The sequence below is a fragment of the Trichosurus vulpecula genome, chromosome 7 (assembly GCF_011100635.1).
Source record: "Trichosurus vulpecula isolate mTriVul1 chromosome 7, mTriVul1.pri, whole genome shotgun sequence".
NCBI classification, from domain to species: Eukaryota; Metazoa; Chordata; class Mammalia; order Diprotodontia; family Phalangeridae; genus Trichosurus; species Trichosurus vulpecula.
The window spans coordinates 125,376,051-125,393,175 of record NC_050579.1 but is presented as its reverse complement, the minus strand read 5'-3'; the positions used below and the strand labels follow the sequence as shown (position 1 = coordinate 125,393,175).

Sequence of the window (17,125 nt, the reverse complement as noted above, 5' to 3'; positions counted from 1 at the left end):
ATTTCAATAACGCATCTAACAAAATTTATCATGACATCATTACAGACAGGAAGAAAAAAAAGCAGACTGGATGATAACAGAAAGATTCACAATCAAATAAAATGATTGATTAATGGAATCATGTTAACCTGGAGGCAAATCTAGTGCATTTCCACAGGACTCTGCTTTTTGTTCTATTCAATATGATCATTAATTTGGATATGGACTCAGGGATAAAAATCATCAGATGACATAAACCTTAGAAAGTCATTTAATATGTTGTATGTCAGAAGCAATATTTAAAAATAACTATAGAGTTAAGTAGGTTAAAACTAACAAAATTACATTATCCTTATTATATGTGAAGTGTTACAATCAGAATAACTGTCTTCGGAACTTTGGATCAAAAGGCTAACTATACACGTACAGAATAGAAGATTTGGCTGAATAGTGGCTTACATGAAAAAGACAGGGTTTTAAAATAAATTTTAAGGTTAATATGAGCCAACAACATGACAGTTACCAAAAAAGCTAATGCAGTCTTGCAGTGCATCATCGGCCCAATTTAAGTGAGACACACTATACCTTACATAGGTCTGACATCAACTGGGGCATTATGTTTAAGTTCTTGGCATCACATTTTCAGAGGGATGCTGACAAACTGAAAATTCTCAATAGAAGTGTGAAGAGGAGGCAGCAAGGTCAAGCACAATGAGCACAGGATCTGTACTCAGAACAACCAGTGGGGTTTCAATCCCAGCTCTATGAGACCTTAGGCAAATGGGTTTCACTTTTCTCAATTATAAAATGAAGAGGTTGGACTACATGACCCCTAAGGCTTCTTCCAGAACAAAAGCTAAGATCTTATGACACTATGTACGTCATATAGGGAATTAAGGATGCTCAGTCTTAAGGATTACATAATTGTCTCCAAAGACTGTTGTGTGGAAGAAGGTTGTGCCAGAAGGCAAAATTGGAAGCTATGATTAAGGAAGCAAATTTTCACTCAATACAAAGAAAAATTTTCTAATACAGCTGACCCAAAGTAAATGAGACAGTGAGCTCCTTATCATTAGATGTATCAAGGAAATGTTAAATGACCTGTAAAGTGTTTTTCAACTCTAATATTCTATCATGCAAAACCAACTATAAATGCCAGTTTCTATACTTACTAGTTAGCTTGTTTCTTTAAAGTGATATTTTCCCTAACAGAAAATACAACAGGTATCTCTCTCAAATCATTCTAGAAAAGGATTTTGGCCCAGTAGGTTTCCATATAATATGATCTAAAATAGGAGAAGGATATGCTCCCATGACATGGAGTGATTACCAATTCTTGTGTTTCTGAACATACTTGGGGATCATAATTCTGTAGAAACTGGGTATTTTTTAGAAAGGATCCAACATCAAGGACTTGATTATGAGGAAGAAATAATCTGTACCTTCTCTCAGGAACAGTATGTCTTCAGAGTACAAGTTTTCCTACTAAATAACTGCAATTTCTCCAAAGTGGAATATTATCTTGGCAGCAGACACAGCAGGTGCTAACATGTAGCCAGACTACCGGGGAACAAGGTCAAGCCAAGGACAGTAGTTAAAAACTACAAGATCTTAGGCTGGCAAGGTGAATAAACTTCAGTGAAGTAGTCATGTGGCTTAGAGGGAGGGGGTGGAGAGGGAGAGGGAGGGGGGGGGAGAGAGAGAGAGAGAGAGAGAGAGAGAAAGTGTGCGTGTATGTGTGAATTCTGCTGGCAAGGAAAATACAATTTCATCTGAAAAGTTAGTGATAATTTAAACTTTAACACTTAACATATAGGATTTGATACCATCTAACACTATACACTTCCACAGTTTATTCTCAGAAATAATCAACATATGAAATCTATTTTATCAGCATTCAACTATACAAATTAGTAAGGGCTTACTATCAATTGAAAAAAAAATTAATGAGAATATGGTTTCTAGAACTACTGCTAATGTATTTTATTTACTATAAAGAACAATATTTTATAAAATAAGCCTAAAGCACTATTTACATTACTTGCTGGTATTTCTACATTGTGAAACACTCACTTAGGTTTCTTCTTTGTGACTTCGCCAGTGCTTTTGTGTAGGACACTAATCAATCTTCTGATGGTAGCAGGTTCACTTACAGTTTGATAGTGTAACAGCACCTAAGATAAAAATTGAAGAACAACTAAAAATATGCCATATAGCAGCTCATCTTATACTATATATTTTAGCACTTGGCTATATTTAATTTAGCATTTATGTGTACAATCTTATATTGTTCTCTAATTGTTTGAGGTTTGACAGTTTTGACCTCCCTAACAAGACTGGAAGCTCCTTGAAGGTATCAATGTTACAATACACACACACACACACACACACACACACACACTCTCTCTCTCTCTCTCTCTCTCTCTCATTCAACTACCATGTTCAATGTACACACAGTAACATGTGCTTTTCTAGCATTGTTGGAAAACAAGAGCCATAGAATAGTGGAACTTTGGAAATTCAGAATGATCTTAAAGATCAAGCCTTCATTTTATCAGATGAGAAATTACAACTGTTCTTAGATGTCCTGACTCCCTGGCCAATGCTCTTTCCATTTTATTATGGGGTTTTTTTTCTCCTCATTCAATGATTATTTACTGTGCAGATGGCACTGTATAATACATGCAAAGTATCACACTTCCTTGCCTAATCTATCTCTCCCAAAGTAATCAAGAGTATAAATGAGTTGTAGGTACACTGTGTGCCCAAAAAGACAGTGAAATCCATAAGCAGAGATTCTTCCGACCTGTAGCAAAATAGTGTCCTTTAAATGGTCTGCTTTTCTGGACTAGGCAGGGTGCAAGAAGGGATACTGCAGAAGTAGAGAGGAATGACCATAGACACAGGGGTATAAATCCCTGATTCCCTGAATGGTGGCATCAAAAAGATACCAAAGTCATGTAAAATGTTATACATAAGTGAATTTCCAGATAACTAAAGTTTTACCTTTTAACATGGAAAAATTATTACCCCTTCAAAAAAAAATTCTCTCTAAAATGTATCACATGTATCATCTCATCTTTATTAGAGAGCTTAAGCATTGATTTGCAGGATATATTTTTTGATGACAGACTCACATTCATACCAGTTAGTACAATATGGTACCCTATAATGAGACCATAAGCCACTGAGTTGTGTTGGGTATTTGCTCTCAAGGTAAGTAGACCCAGACTGTTTACTCTCAGAGAATATCAGCTTCTATCTAGAACCCCTGGCTAACTCACTGCTGTTTGCTAGCACAAAGCAGACAACTAAGCTACCTTCCTTAACTCAGCAACATTAATTTTACATATAATTCTCTCCTCTGTCCAATACATCCTTTATGCAGCTGCCAAAACAATTTTCCTAAAGCAAAGGCCTAACCATGTAATTCTGTTGCTCAAAAACCTTCAACAGCTCCCTTCTGTCCCCCAAACTCCTCAGCTTGTCATTTAAAGGCAACTACAATTAGGCTTCAATCTTTCTTTCAAGTTATTTCATGCTAACCCCTAACTCTACATTTCAGCCAAGCTGGTTTATAGCTCCCCAGATGTGACATCCCATTTCTCGTCTCTCTCTGTCTTTACCCAGGCTGTCCCTCATGTTCAGGATGTGCTCTGTCTCAACTTGTACCCCTTAGGATCCTTAGTATTCTTTAGGCTCAGCTGAGCTGGCACGTCTTCTGTGAAATTTTTCACTCTCCACCCTCATCCAAATGCCCGTGCCCAGTTGTTATCATTCTTTCCTTCCATTTATTTATCTGTGTATATGTGGGATCCTTTCAGTAGACTATCAGTTCCTTAGGGCAGAGTTTTTAATACCCCTAGCACTATCACAGTATCAATCATGTCAGGGGCATTTAGTAAATGTTTATTTAATTGAATTTTAACTCAATAGTCTTATGGACTGGTTTAGTCTGCCACTGATTTTCTATGTAAACTTAGGACAAATCACTTTACCTCCCTAGGCCTTGATTTCCTCACCTGAATCAAGTTTTCAATGGCAGACTACCAAGGAAGAATTGCTAACAGGGTTAAGATTATCTGAGAGAAAGCTAGAACCAGGAAGTGGGGGTATCAGGGCATAGTCCAGGTGACAAACATAGCTACTTCTCGGTTTCTTCTCAGATGTGTAGCTGTAAGAATTTAGAACATGACACTTAAGGGTTTATCGTGCAGGCCCTAGCCCAGGTGGATGGCAGGCAGAAGTGGTTTTCTAGTCAAGAATGGATGGTTTCTATGTTGATAGATAGGCATACACTGTTGACTAAAGCATACTAGATCAGGAATGGGGAACGTGGGGCCTTAAGGCCTCATGTGGCCCTCTAGGTCCTACTGAATCCAAAGTTCACAGAACAAATCCCCTTAATAAAAAGGGCTGCACTTGAGGACCTAGAGGGCCACATGTGGCCTTGAGGACACAGGTTTCCCACCCCTGTACTAAACAATCTATTGCCTCTTAATAAAGATATCATTTTATCTGAACTCAATCAATATGAAGTACATTTTTTTTTCACTCACCTTTTTCCAATTACAGGATCCTCCAAATGAAAGAGACCTCAGAGATTATCTAGCTCCACCCATTTCTTAACAGGAATCCCTATAACAAGTACTCATTAAGCCTGTTTGGAAACCTTCAAGGAACCAACAACTAACTAAGAAGTGCATGCCACTCTTCAGCAGCAAAATTAAGATTTTCCTTACAATGAATCAAAATCTGCCTCCCAGCAACTTCAACCTACAGTTCCTATGTTTTGCTCTCCAGGGCAAGCAGAAGAAAAACCTAATCCAAACACTTAAAGGAGATATTTCCATTCCTCCCACCCCTCAAACTTACTAGTTACTCTAAAATCAACAGAGAATGATGAATTAGTCTGATTGTAGATCCCATTTTTTGAAACATATTTCATCACGGTATTTGTGCATCTGTATTATTCTTCCTATTAGACTGTAATCTCTGACAGTAGAGAGCAAGTCTTAGCTATACTTTGTGATTGTCCTGTTCCTAAGACACAAAACTATACATAAAACTTTTGTTCAACAAATGCCTGTTGAATTTATCATTAAATATAAATTTGGTATTTGGTTATCAATTAATAATACACATTTATATAACATTTTTGAAGTTTAAAAGGCTTCCCACAAAACCACCCTGGAGTGCAAATATCAGGTGACTTGCCCAGAACCATGCATCTGGTGAAGTGGTAATACCAGAACTTAGCCTGGGGGTCTTCCAATTCCAAGATTAGGGCTCTTACCATTATATTAAAGTAGAATTTGATTAAGCTGGTACTTTAAAACTTTCGTTTCATAATTAAGAATCTACAGCAAACAGGAAGACAGTATTACTATTTAGAGTAACAACTGACCTCTCTATGGCCTTTATCGGCAAATAACGCTGTGAATTGCAATCCACAGAGTTGCATGAGTAAAAACATTTAGTAATTTCTCCGCCCTTTTCACTTGCAGGATATACCGCTTTCTAAGAATGAGTTGAGCACCAGAAAAAAGTAACTTGCACTTGCTCAGTCATCAATTTCTCAACAATGAATTTTTCAAAGTTTCTTAAAATAAAAGCAGAATTTATTGAAATTTCCCACGTCATATATACTTTTCAATGAAACAAAAATGTTTTCACTCTGTCTTTTCTTGGAGGAAAGTCCATGATATGAGGAAGAATTACAGAGTATCATTCCTGAGTCATGCTCTCCATTTATAAACATTTTTCACTAATTACTATAATGGCATGTGAAATAAGTAAAGCTCTAAAAATTGAATTTTTCTTACTTAACTTCAAAGATATATATCTAGGTATATTACACACACACACACACATAATATACATATATGCATAAGTTATAAATTTAACTATATTCCATCTTTACTCCCAAATTACAATCACTAATTTATTCTTAAACACCTGCTGATGGTGCTACCTTAATTTTTTTCAAACATGTATTTATCGATGACATTAACGTTTTCCAAATAATAAATAATTCAATTCCACTGAAAGATATGCTTATGAGATATAAGGTTTGACAAAGGGAGAAAAAATCTTGAACTAATAATGCGGAAGAAACCTTCTAGAAAAATACCTGGATTGATTTTCTATGCTATCAGTGTTGGTGTCATCCCTGAGAGAATATAAACTTCCAAAGAAATATACCACAAAATACAGTTTCTATAGAATCTGTCATTTCTTTGTTATGAGAAAAGACTAATTTAAAGATTTTTAATTCATATCTAAGAAAATTTTACTGAGGATATATTTCTAGATATTACCTTTTACTTTACTACATGGGTGTCTCAGTCAACAAACATTTATTAAATGCCTACTATATGCCAATGCTGGATTATGTATATGTCATTATGCAAACCTTAAGAGTTATGTAAATGTCAGCTATTACTACTCATATATATGAATCTTTACACACATATGTGTGTGTGTATATATATATACACACATGTATTACACACACATATATGTATATGTGTGTGTGTATAAAAAAATAAAAGATATTTCTATCCTGCTCTATTCACTTAGTCTACCATTTTCCATTCTGCAAAACTTTCAAGGATCCATCTGTAGTGAACTTGTGAATTAGCTTGAAGCATTTAAGATACTACCTTAACTCACTTCACTATGTGTGAATAACCACTATGATCCACAAATAATATGCTTCATGACTAACTACCCTGCCATGACAGTCGCCAACAAGTCCTGTCTTAGTTCTGATCTGTTTGAGAAGTTGGCTGGTTTCTGTAGTCAGTGGAAAAGGTATCCTTTTTAATTTTCCTAATTGTGAATTTTTTTGTGCATAATGATTAGTGTCACCTACTGCAAAATATTTTCTGAATGACACCTTTTTTTTAAAAAAGTTACTACTCCAAGTTTTAAATTTTATTCTCTACTAAAGAGCATTAAGGAAGCTATTCTAAAAGGCTCAATCACGGTAATGTTGGCTATTTGGCACAACCTGCAGTAACTATGTGTGACCTTAACATACATGCACCATCAATATGCACAACATCCCTTTACTGAAATGATACTTCAGGATTTTAAAACTTTTGAAACGTTTTCTTTTTCCCCTGTTCCAACAAGTTAGGTCTAAAATGGAGTTTCCTTAATGGTAGATTAATCCTTCTGTAATCACTTCTAGCAGCATTTCAGTTCAAATTTTCCATATAACTTATTTCATGACAGCTGTAGAACCATTGTGTCAATAGTACAGGTTAGTAGTTAAAGTTTTTACTTTTATTTTGGCTGAAAGTTACTTTGAAACATAAAGTTTCTAAAAATAATAACATTTTAAGTTTAAAAAAACAAAATAAACATATTAAAAAACTTACAGGGAATCCTTTAGTGATGGGAATTTCAATATTAAAGATGAGGATTCGAGCTCTGAAACGAGTACAGGCTTTTATGGGTTCTTTGGGACCGCAGAAAATACAACCAACGCTGCAAAAGAAGGGGGTAAGAAACATATTTGCATATAGTGGAAGTACCTTTCAATCAATTCAGTTTGGTTTACAAATAAAGGTACAGCAGTTAATTAGGGACTTTTTGTGAATACGCCCTTCTAGTTTAGGGTTAATGTGGTTTCCACATCAGTAATCTTCAATCGTTTTCTTACCTTGCAAAACCCGATTCAAAGAATGTAATAACCATGTTCACTGATAATCATTACTACTGTTTTAACTAGACAAGGTTTGGCTAATTAGTATTAAAAGATCACTAGAACCAAAGCATAAGTTCACAGTAAATATGAAGGCAGTCTTTTTTTTTTTTCCAAATAATTCAGTGAGTTTCAAATGATTCACTGAGTTCACATGTATGTATGTGTGTGTGTGTGTGTGTGTGTATTATACACATATATAATTATACGCGTATATTACACACACACACACACACATCTTACGGATCCATATTCAAAACAGCTTAAACGAATTTTTGTACTCACTTGATTTTGATGATATCCATACCAACCAAGGTGAGACTAACGTGATCTCCCGCTGCTGCCCAGTCAACAGGTTCATCATGTAGCATGATTCCTGGAAATGAGTAAGAACCAAAGTATTAGTGAAATACCTAGACACTGAGCTATAAACAACCAAGGGATTTTGGGCCGTTTAGGCCTCATCAGTCATTACTCATCATTTTCAATATGAATGGCTAAATAGTAAAAAGTCTGACTGAAAGTCAAATACTTCCTCTAGACTTTACTTTGCTAAGGTATCACTTTAATATAACATGACTTTTATTTGCCCATAAAACGTTGCTTTCTCCTTATTTCATAAAGATTTTAAGTTCAAGTTTTCTGGGGAATGGTCAACAGTTCTTCACCACCTTTTCTGAAGACTGAAAGAGACTTACATTACAATACAAAGTAGTGTTATGTTTAGTCTGTCATACAAAGACACAGCATGTCATTTTCCGAAGTTTTTGAAAACAGAAGAGATAAGTAGTCTGCCTTGAAATTTTCCCTCAGACTCATATTCAGAGGTAAGAAACAAACAAAAAGAACTAGAAAAGTGCAATATAAAAGATTATTTGTACAACATCTTGAAGAATTTTAAAATTAAATTTCAAGATTAATATTCCCTCTAAGTTCTTTTCTGTACCTTTCCCACAGACTCCTCTGCTGTTTGGCAGGCAGCAGAGGCAAGAGTATGTCAAGCCAAGGAAAAGGAAAGTTTGGTGATGAGGGCCCACTGAAAGCTTGGTGGAATCACTAGTAAACCTAGCACAACATCATCCACTAATATTATAATTTGGAGAAATTTGAGTTGGAATTTCACAGGCTGGGAACATCCCCTTGTCCAGAAGAGACACAGAGAACAAAAAACCTTTTTAGCATTTTTTCTAGTGACTGGAAGCAACTTTAAATATATCACATAAAGCACAAATCTCTTAAGAGAAAAGCATTTACAAATTTAATGATCTTTCATCTACTTGACTTTGGTCAAACTTTTCATTCGCCATTCTCTTTCTAAAGGCAGTTATTCCAACTGAAAATACATTTTTCAATGGAATGATTTCTAACCATTCATAGTCAATTATGAACCTTTATTAACTTAATTTCTAAACGATAATATTTATGTCTTTGTTATGCAGCATTCTCAGGAATGGGGAGAGGGAGGGTTAAATTATATTTTATATGGGGCCAGCAACTTGGCATAGTGGTCCAGACAAGTTTGGTTGTAGGACACACACTACAAAGTATAATTAACAATATGAAAAGTCTTAGAGAAAAATAACATTTTAATTATCCAGTTATGATTAATTAGAGGCCTTTCTGACTGACCACAGGTCAGCAGTTGGCCCTTATGCAGAGGGACATCATTTATATATCAAAATCTTTTACAAGCAGAACTTTAGAGTTAAACTAGGTATAAACATAAACTAGGTACGATACTTTAGAAAAGTTCATAGTGTCTAGAGCTATTAGGGACCTTATAGAGCTAGTTTAATCTCTTTCTTTGCAAGGTTTTAGGAAAGTGCCACGAAGAGGTGGGATGTGATTGCTGAAAGCAAGATAAAGGAAGCGCCTTTCTCTGATCATAAATGTTCTCATTCCCTCTCTCCCTCTGCCTTGAATCCCCTAACCCTGGCTTTTTACCTTATGACCTACACTTTCACCACTTTTCAGTTCTTTATAAGGTTATCACCCTGCCAAAGCATGCTCTCCTCCCTTCCACCTCTTGTTCATCTCAACACTGTCTTCTTTTCTCAAGTCCCTACTTCACTTATCCTATCAAAGATCATGCCCACTCAACCTTGGGTTACTCATACAATTTGCTGCTTTCACTTGTATTCGAATGCTGCTGATCAAAATAGAGAAGATCATGAAAGCATGCTCACTGAGTCCACTACAAATTTATGTTATATGGTATCAAGTGGCCCTTCACTATGGCAAAGCAATTCTTCACTAATCGATTCACTATCCCCTCACCACAGCAACTCTTCCAAACCTTTTCATCCCTCCTCAACCTTCTATGGCTCTCCCTTCCCCCAACCTCACAAGTGAAATTTTGCCTCACTTTTCACTGAAAAATAGGCCATTTTCCTTCATTATTGTATATGTTCTTTCTTGTCCTCTTTCTCATCTCACATTACTCAGAACCTAACACTACTATCTCCTTTACCCGTTTCACAAGAAAAATGGCCCTTCTCCTTGCCAAGGCAAACCCCTCCACATGCACAATTGCTCCCATTCTTTCAAGTCTTCTCCAGGGAATTTCTCCCTTTGTCAGCCTCATTTTTTCCACTTATCTGTCACTTCTCTGTGTCTCTCTTTCTACTTGTGTCCCTAAAAGTTGCTTCTCTACTGCCTATCGATATGTCCATGTCTTCTTCATCTCCCAACTCCCAAACAAACAGCACAGTATAATGCACAAAGAAGCTAGTCAAATATTTGCTGAATCAAAGATTGAGAAGATGTGGATAGATTAACACTTGCATTGTTAATGGGAGTGCCCACATTGAGGAGATCTTGGATACAAAAAGTATCAGAAGATCAAATACTGAATGATGTATCTAGGGTCACCATATCTCAAACAGTCCATCATCTATTAAGGGTTTTTAAGTACACTGAGAATTTCTTTTTCTGACTATGTTGTAAATCATAAGAGCTTACAAATGACCATTGTTGGTTTAAAGCATACTTTTTTCCTTGATCATTTTTGAAGATATAAAAAAATGAGGCTAATGCATATAGTAATTCCTTTGACATTTTTCATGTGCCTTCTTAGAACGAAATGCTCTTGTCATTTATCATCTCCCTTAATTTGAGTTCATTTTTGCAAGCTAGACTTTAGAAAATATTTTGTTAAGGCCTTTCAGACAACTGAGATAAATGACATCTACATCTCTCTCATACTAATCACCACCTTTATGTCTTGATTCAAAGACGATGTATTTCTCTATGGCAAAATATTCTGCATAAACCTTCAACACCGTTACTACTCATGCTTTCATTCTCTCCTAGAAATGCATAACATGACTTTATTGTTCTGACATTGTTCTCTTGTCATGCTGATAGTCCTGAAACTCTATGTGTTACTGGTTCACTGAGGATTGGAAATATAAGGGACTGAAATCAATGCATTTTCAGTTTTTCTTAGTAGTGGTTGGCAAGTAATGGCCTGCAGTCTAATGTCCTCCTCCTATTTTTGTACCACATCCCTCCCAACCCCCAATGGTTTTACATTTGTAAATAAAGTTTTATTGTATTTTAAAATGTACAACAAAGCTATATTTTCAAAACTATTCTTAGTTCAGGGGATATTCAAAAACAGGAAATCCCCAGTATAGCCTATCAGACCCAACGGGCACATATAAGAGTGCTGCAGGTAAGCTGCCAAAACCTTCCCCATTTAACCTTCCCTTCTCCTGAAGGGTTCTTGGAGTCAGCAAAAGCCTAATCCAAATCCTGCTTCAGACATTTATTAACCATGTAATCCTAAACAAGTCTTAACCACTGTCTGCCTTAATATCCTCATCTGTAAAATGGGAATAATAATAGTACCTACTTCAAAGAGTGGGGTAACAGAACCAGAATTTGAACTCAGGTCTTCTAACTACACATCCAGTACTCTTTCTGCTATACAACACTGTCTCTTTCTGACCTCCATTTAAAAAATTTAATTAAAAAAAAAGTCACAGGTTAATTTAAATGTTTCTAATGAATTAGCTAAAGAGTGACTATTATGTTGAACAATATGAAATGTAAGTTCAGTTGAGGTTTGAAAAAAAATTGAAAGTTTACAAGTCAACAGTTTTGGAAAGTAGGCTTAATTCTAGTTCTAACTGATTCACTTGTGGGATTTACCCTGCCTTTTAGAAAAAAACTTTTAAATTTTAAGTCCAATTTTTTAAAAAATGAATTCAATCTGAGGTCTAGTTAATTAGTGAGGGTCTGTATGGTTTTAGATTCATCATTCAATCAAATCCCTGCTTCAAATGTGAAAAACACATTTACCTAAGAATCATTCAGCCTAAAAGTGGTGTCATAATGCAGGGAGAGAGGCATGAAGAGTTAAAAAGAATAAGAGTATAATCAAAGTAATCTACTGGTCTTTAAATGATTTTTAGTTTCAGATATGCAGTTTTTCTGGAAACTTCAATTTTTATTAAGGCAACTCTTACATTGCCTTAACAAATCATAGGACACCTTTAGGCAATTGGTATTAAACAAAATTATAGATAATGATAATGGGAAGGGTTTTAAACTGTATCTCTAAGGGCCTCTAAGATGCTAAGTGTAGTTCCAAGTCTTATAACTCATTTCAGTTTTGTTCCTACTTCTGGCATTCAATATTCTAAATGATAATAAAATACTTAAGCAAAATAAGTATGGGACAAAAGCTGTAATTTTGATTTTTATACTTTGTCAATTTCACTTAGTAACTTCCTTGAGGTTGAGTTTTGTTATTTAAGCTGACATTTAGTAACTGCCTATAATTTTCCAGGAACATGTTATCAAATAGAATGAATTAACAAAAACAAAATGCATGACACACTACAAAACCAACTGAGCATGTAATCAGATCTAGTTTTGTGTGCACAATATATGGCTTAAGAATAAAAGAGAAGAGAAAATGCTGATTTAAAAATAAACTATATCTTTTAAAGTCAGCATCTGTTAACAGTCAGCTTAACAGCTGCTATGAACAATTCTAATTCAGTGTCTTATTTCTGTACTAAAGTCAAAAATTTTGGAACTGTTGTGAGGATCAAATGAGATAACAAATGGAAAGCACTTTTTGAACCTTAAGTGGTAAATAAATGCTAGCTATCATTATTTTTGTTGTTGTCACTTTAACTTAAAGGCTCCCAAGATAGTACACAATTGAATACATATATTTATGAATCTGAAAATAATTTATAGCCAGATAAGCAATAAATGGAATAAGGTAGATTCTGGCACTAGAATAATATACTTCAAATTATATGACCCTCTTTTAAAGTTAATGCTAACCCCCTAAATGGAGAGTGAGAAGTTGACACACACTTATAGTATATCTATCATCTAGCGAAAAGTTTTATAACTTAAAATCCCAACCCTCTAAACAAGCTCTCTTGCACATTTTTCAAAGCTATTACTTCACAATAACTAAAACAATGAAGTGTAATAAGCTGTCTTGCCACTGAGTGTCAGGAGTCAGGTATGAGTACAATTCAAACTTCTACAAATAGTACAACTCCTGTCATCCTTCGTCCGACACAAAATAAGCTTGAAATGACTTGGGAAAACTTCATATTTCTGAAAATTACCTCTTACACGGGCTGTTGATATCAATGTCACAGAAAATCCTGACACAATTACAAAGCCACACAGACATTTACACATACAGTCACATCAGAAGAAATTCGTTTAATGTTTTCTCAATTTAACTTCAACAGTTAGTATCATTTTGACAATCAGTTACAATTTCAGTAACTGGTTGTTTACTCTTTGGTCAATAATTTGCTCTACAGAATCTGCCTTCTCAACATTTAGCAACAGAAAACTGCACAGAGATGCATACCTTTTGCAGTGCAAGTTTCATTAGGAGGCATTGCGAGCAGTCGGTCACCAGTCTGGATATAACCAGCTTCAATTTTACCAGTCACACAGAATCCAGATCCTTGATCTGTAAAATGTCAACACTTTAAAATTATTTATATCCAAATAGTATCATATTGCTTACATTCTATTACCTAATCAGTAAAATGATGAGGCTGAACTACATAATGTCTAAGATTCCTTTATAATTCTAAATTTGTAAGTATGTTCCCATCAGCTCAAAAGGAATTATTCCTATTTCTAAGCAATTTTTAAAGTATTCAAATATTATTCGAAGTCTGCCTATGTTATATGTATCCTACTCAATTTTTAGGATTTTCTTAGTTGTGGCAAAATAATAGTTCAAATTTAAGTATAGTCAGATAAATAATGTTAATTTAAAATAACTGAGCTTTTCTTTATATAACAAATGTCCTTGTTTGGATTTCACTGAGAAGTGACTTGCCCAACGTCACCCAGCTAGTACGTGTCAAGTGTCTGAGGCCGAATTTGAACTCAGGTCCTCCTGACTCCAGGGCTGGTGCTCTACTCACTGCAATCTTTATGTTATTTTAACTGGATATATACATATATGTGTAGGCATGTGTGTATATGTGTGTGTGTATACACACACATATGTATGGATAGATATACACACACATACATACACATACGTGTACCTATATGTATGTATATTTGATATCCAAATCTCCCTCTTCCAAATAAATCATTCAATTAAGCCATTTAATCCCTACTAATGATAAGTAAAATTATTTATTGCAAAACAAGTGACAGGTCATTGCAAACTAATACACACTGAACTTTGGGGAAGTCTGGTGTAGAGAAGAGAACATTACACTGGAAACCAGGAGACCTAGGTTCTAGGTTCCAGTTGCTCTGCCACTGAATCACTGCACCTCTGTGTAAGCCACATCCTCTTTGGCCCTTGAGTTGCTCCTAGCTCTAGATCCTATTACCCCTTATTTAAACTTTTGTCATTTAATAATCCCTTAAAAACAATCCATAGGGAATATATTATTCAGTTTTTCTGCTTAAATTTTAGAATTTTAACAATCAGCAATGATGCAAACAATAACTAAAACATCTGCTAAAAAAAAAGCTCAAATTATACTTTCAGATTTCTGTTATCTCATTTGATATAGATTTCCTTCTTAATATAGTTAGTCTTCCATTTACATGTAGTTTCAAAGAGTGGTTATAAAATGACAGGTGCAACTGCACAGTTACCTGAACAGGAAGACACCACAGCTGTAGCAGAAAGGCAATTTCGGTCTTCAGTGGAAGACATTTGTTGTGAGATACAAGCAAAGAATAATCTCGACTGTGAAAGTGTGAATTTACTCTTTCAGGCTGTTTTTGAAATAGGAATCATGCTCTCATCTATTTCTTCCAATAACAAATGAAGGTTCCTGGAGACATTAACCACAATTACCTAAGTCTAAACAGAACTAGAGAGGAGGCTGTGGGACAGCTTCTCACAACAGCATTACTAGAGGACCATCAAGTTCTCACTGTGGATGACAATAAAAATGTGTAGCAAACAACAAAAGCTAAGTAGTTCCATTATTTTTCTAACTGTGTATACATCAACATGGACTCTTAAAATTGGAAGGGACCTTGAAGGTCATGTAGTCTTGATTTTCTCCCCAATGGAGGAATTCTTTTTTACATTTCTATATTAGATAGCTGTTCAGTTTCTGATTAACTTCTTCTAAAAATAGGAAGGTAGCATAATGAATAGAGTGATATATCTGGAGTAAGGAAGATCTGAGTTCAAATTTTACCTCAGACATTCATTGTGTGACACTGGGCAAATTATTTAGTCTCTTTCAGCCCCAGTTTCCCCATCTGTAAAATATGAGTAATAGTACCCACCTCATAGAGTTATGAGGATCAAATGAGAAAATAAATGTCAAGTCCTTAGCAAACCTTAAGGCACCATATAAAGCTAGCTCTTACCATCACTACTAATTTACAGGGTGGTTCACTCCACTGTGGGCCAGGCCCATCTGCTTCTTACTAAATGATGCTTTGTGCTGTGCAGAAGTCTACTTCTCTTTAATTTTGGTTTACTGATTCTAGTTCTATCCTATGGAACAACATAAAACAAGTTTCCTTCTTCACCTGCTAGCCCTTCAAATACGCAAAAGAAAAAAAATTATCACATCCCCTCTTAGCCTTTTTGTTCAAAATTAAGCATTTTAAGCTCCTTCGATCATTCATGGTTTCCAATTCCCTTATTTTCTTGTTTGATCTACTTTGAGCATGGGTGGAAGTTGCAAGGATATAAATTTAGGCCTAATCTAAAACAAAACTTCCTAACAATTTGAGCTTTACAAGGTGGAATGGATTGGCTTGGGATATTCCAAGTTTCCCTTGTTTGAGGTCTTTGCAAAGACTCAAATCACAATTTGCTAATAAGTATGTTGTAGAGGTGATTCTTATCCAGGTTTGGCATCAGAAGTTCCTTCCAACTGATAATTAGAAACACTCTGTCAAACTTAGTGCTAAGAAGGAAAATAATAATTCAGATGAAGTCCAAGAATACTATATTCCCAAGACGAATGAAATACTACACTTCTCTGAATGCAAGGCTGGATTAACTTTCTTTTAGGAGATTTAGCATACGGCTTCATTTTGAGCTTGTGGTCAGCCAAAACTCCCAGCACCTTTTCACATGTACTTCTAACAAGCCAGAACCCTGTAATCATAAAACTGAGTTTTTCAAATTACATACAAAACTTTCTATTTATTGCTGTTAAATCCCGAGCAGCCCGGTTTGTTGATACTACTTTGAATCAATAAAGGAAATTATTTTTGGTATAGCATGATTTTTACTTAGTTGATGCTATATTGGCTTTTTGTCCCCACAACCTTCTTTTTTAAGTACTTACAAACCACCTGTTTAATTTTCTGGTGTAGAATGTTGCTAGGGATTAACACTGGGCTTTTAAGTTTTAATAAGATGATAACAAGTATTAGAACACACGATCAAAGTGTAAGTTTCTGGGGTTCACGGCAGAGGCAGTATCATATACTTAGTGTTCTCATCTATACTGTATTCAGCACAGCTTGTACACAATAAATACTCAATGAATATTTTAAAATCCAAAACAACAGCATTTTCTAATAGCTAAAGAAATATATTGGGAGCCAGAAGGCCTGTTTCAATTTATACCATAGCCTAATGCACTGAATTACTGTGTACCCAGGAAGTAATTGATTAATCTGTCTATAGTTCTTGCTTTTTGCTTCCAAGAGACTGTACTCAAATTAACATTTCTATAATGACCAACTAAGTATTTCTAAGATAATGTAATTTCCATAATAGACCAGTACAATAATAATAATGCACACTATGATTCAACCTGGGCCCCAGTTCATATAAATGTATGCAATGCATGAAATAGCAAGAAAAGAAAAAAAATACAACTGAATTTGGGAAATTTTTTCTTTCAGGACAGCAAGATACCACTAAGCATCATCAGACTACATTACATTCTGGGGAAAGCTGACTCTCTAACAGATTTATCAATTATT

At 35.1% G+C, this 17,125-nt stretch overlaps 1 protein-coding gene across 2 annotated transcripts in view; it reads right to left on the bottom strand.

Annotated features, from left to right (window-relative positions):
• HBS1L (HBS1 like translational GTPase) overlaps positions 1–17,125 on the bottom strand; it is a 133,800-nt gene that overhangs the window by 8,570 nt on the left and 108,105 nt on the right. For both annotated transcript variants that reach the window (XM_036766313.1, XM_036766314.1), the window contains exons 13-16: positions 13,548–13,652; positions 7,979–8,069; positions 7,368–7,476; positions 2,053–2,153 (exon numbers count right to left, since the gene is read on the bottom strand). In XM_036766313.1, the coding sequence (XP_036622208.1) occupies positions 2,053–2,153; positions 7,368–7,476; positions 7,979–8,069; positions 13,548–13,652 (406 nt within the window). The remainder of the gene's footprint in view (positions 1–2,052; positions 2,154–7,367; positions 7,477–7,978; positions 8,070–13,547; positions 13,653–17,125) is intronic.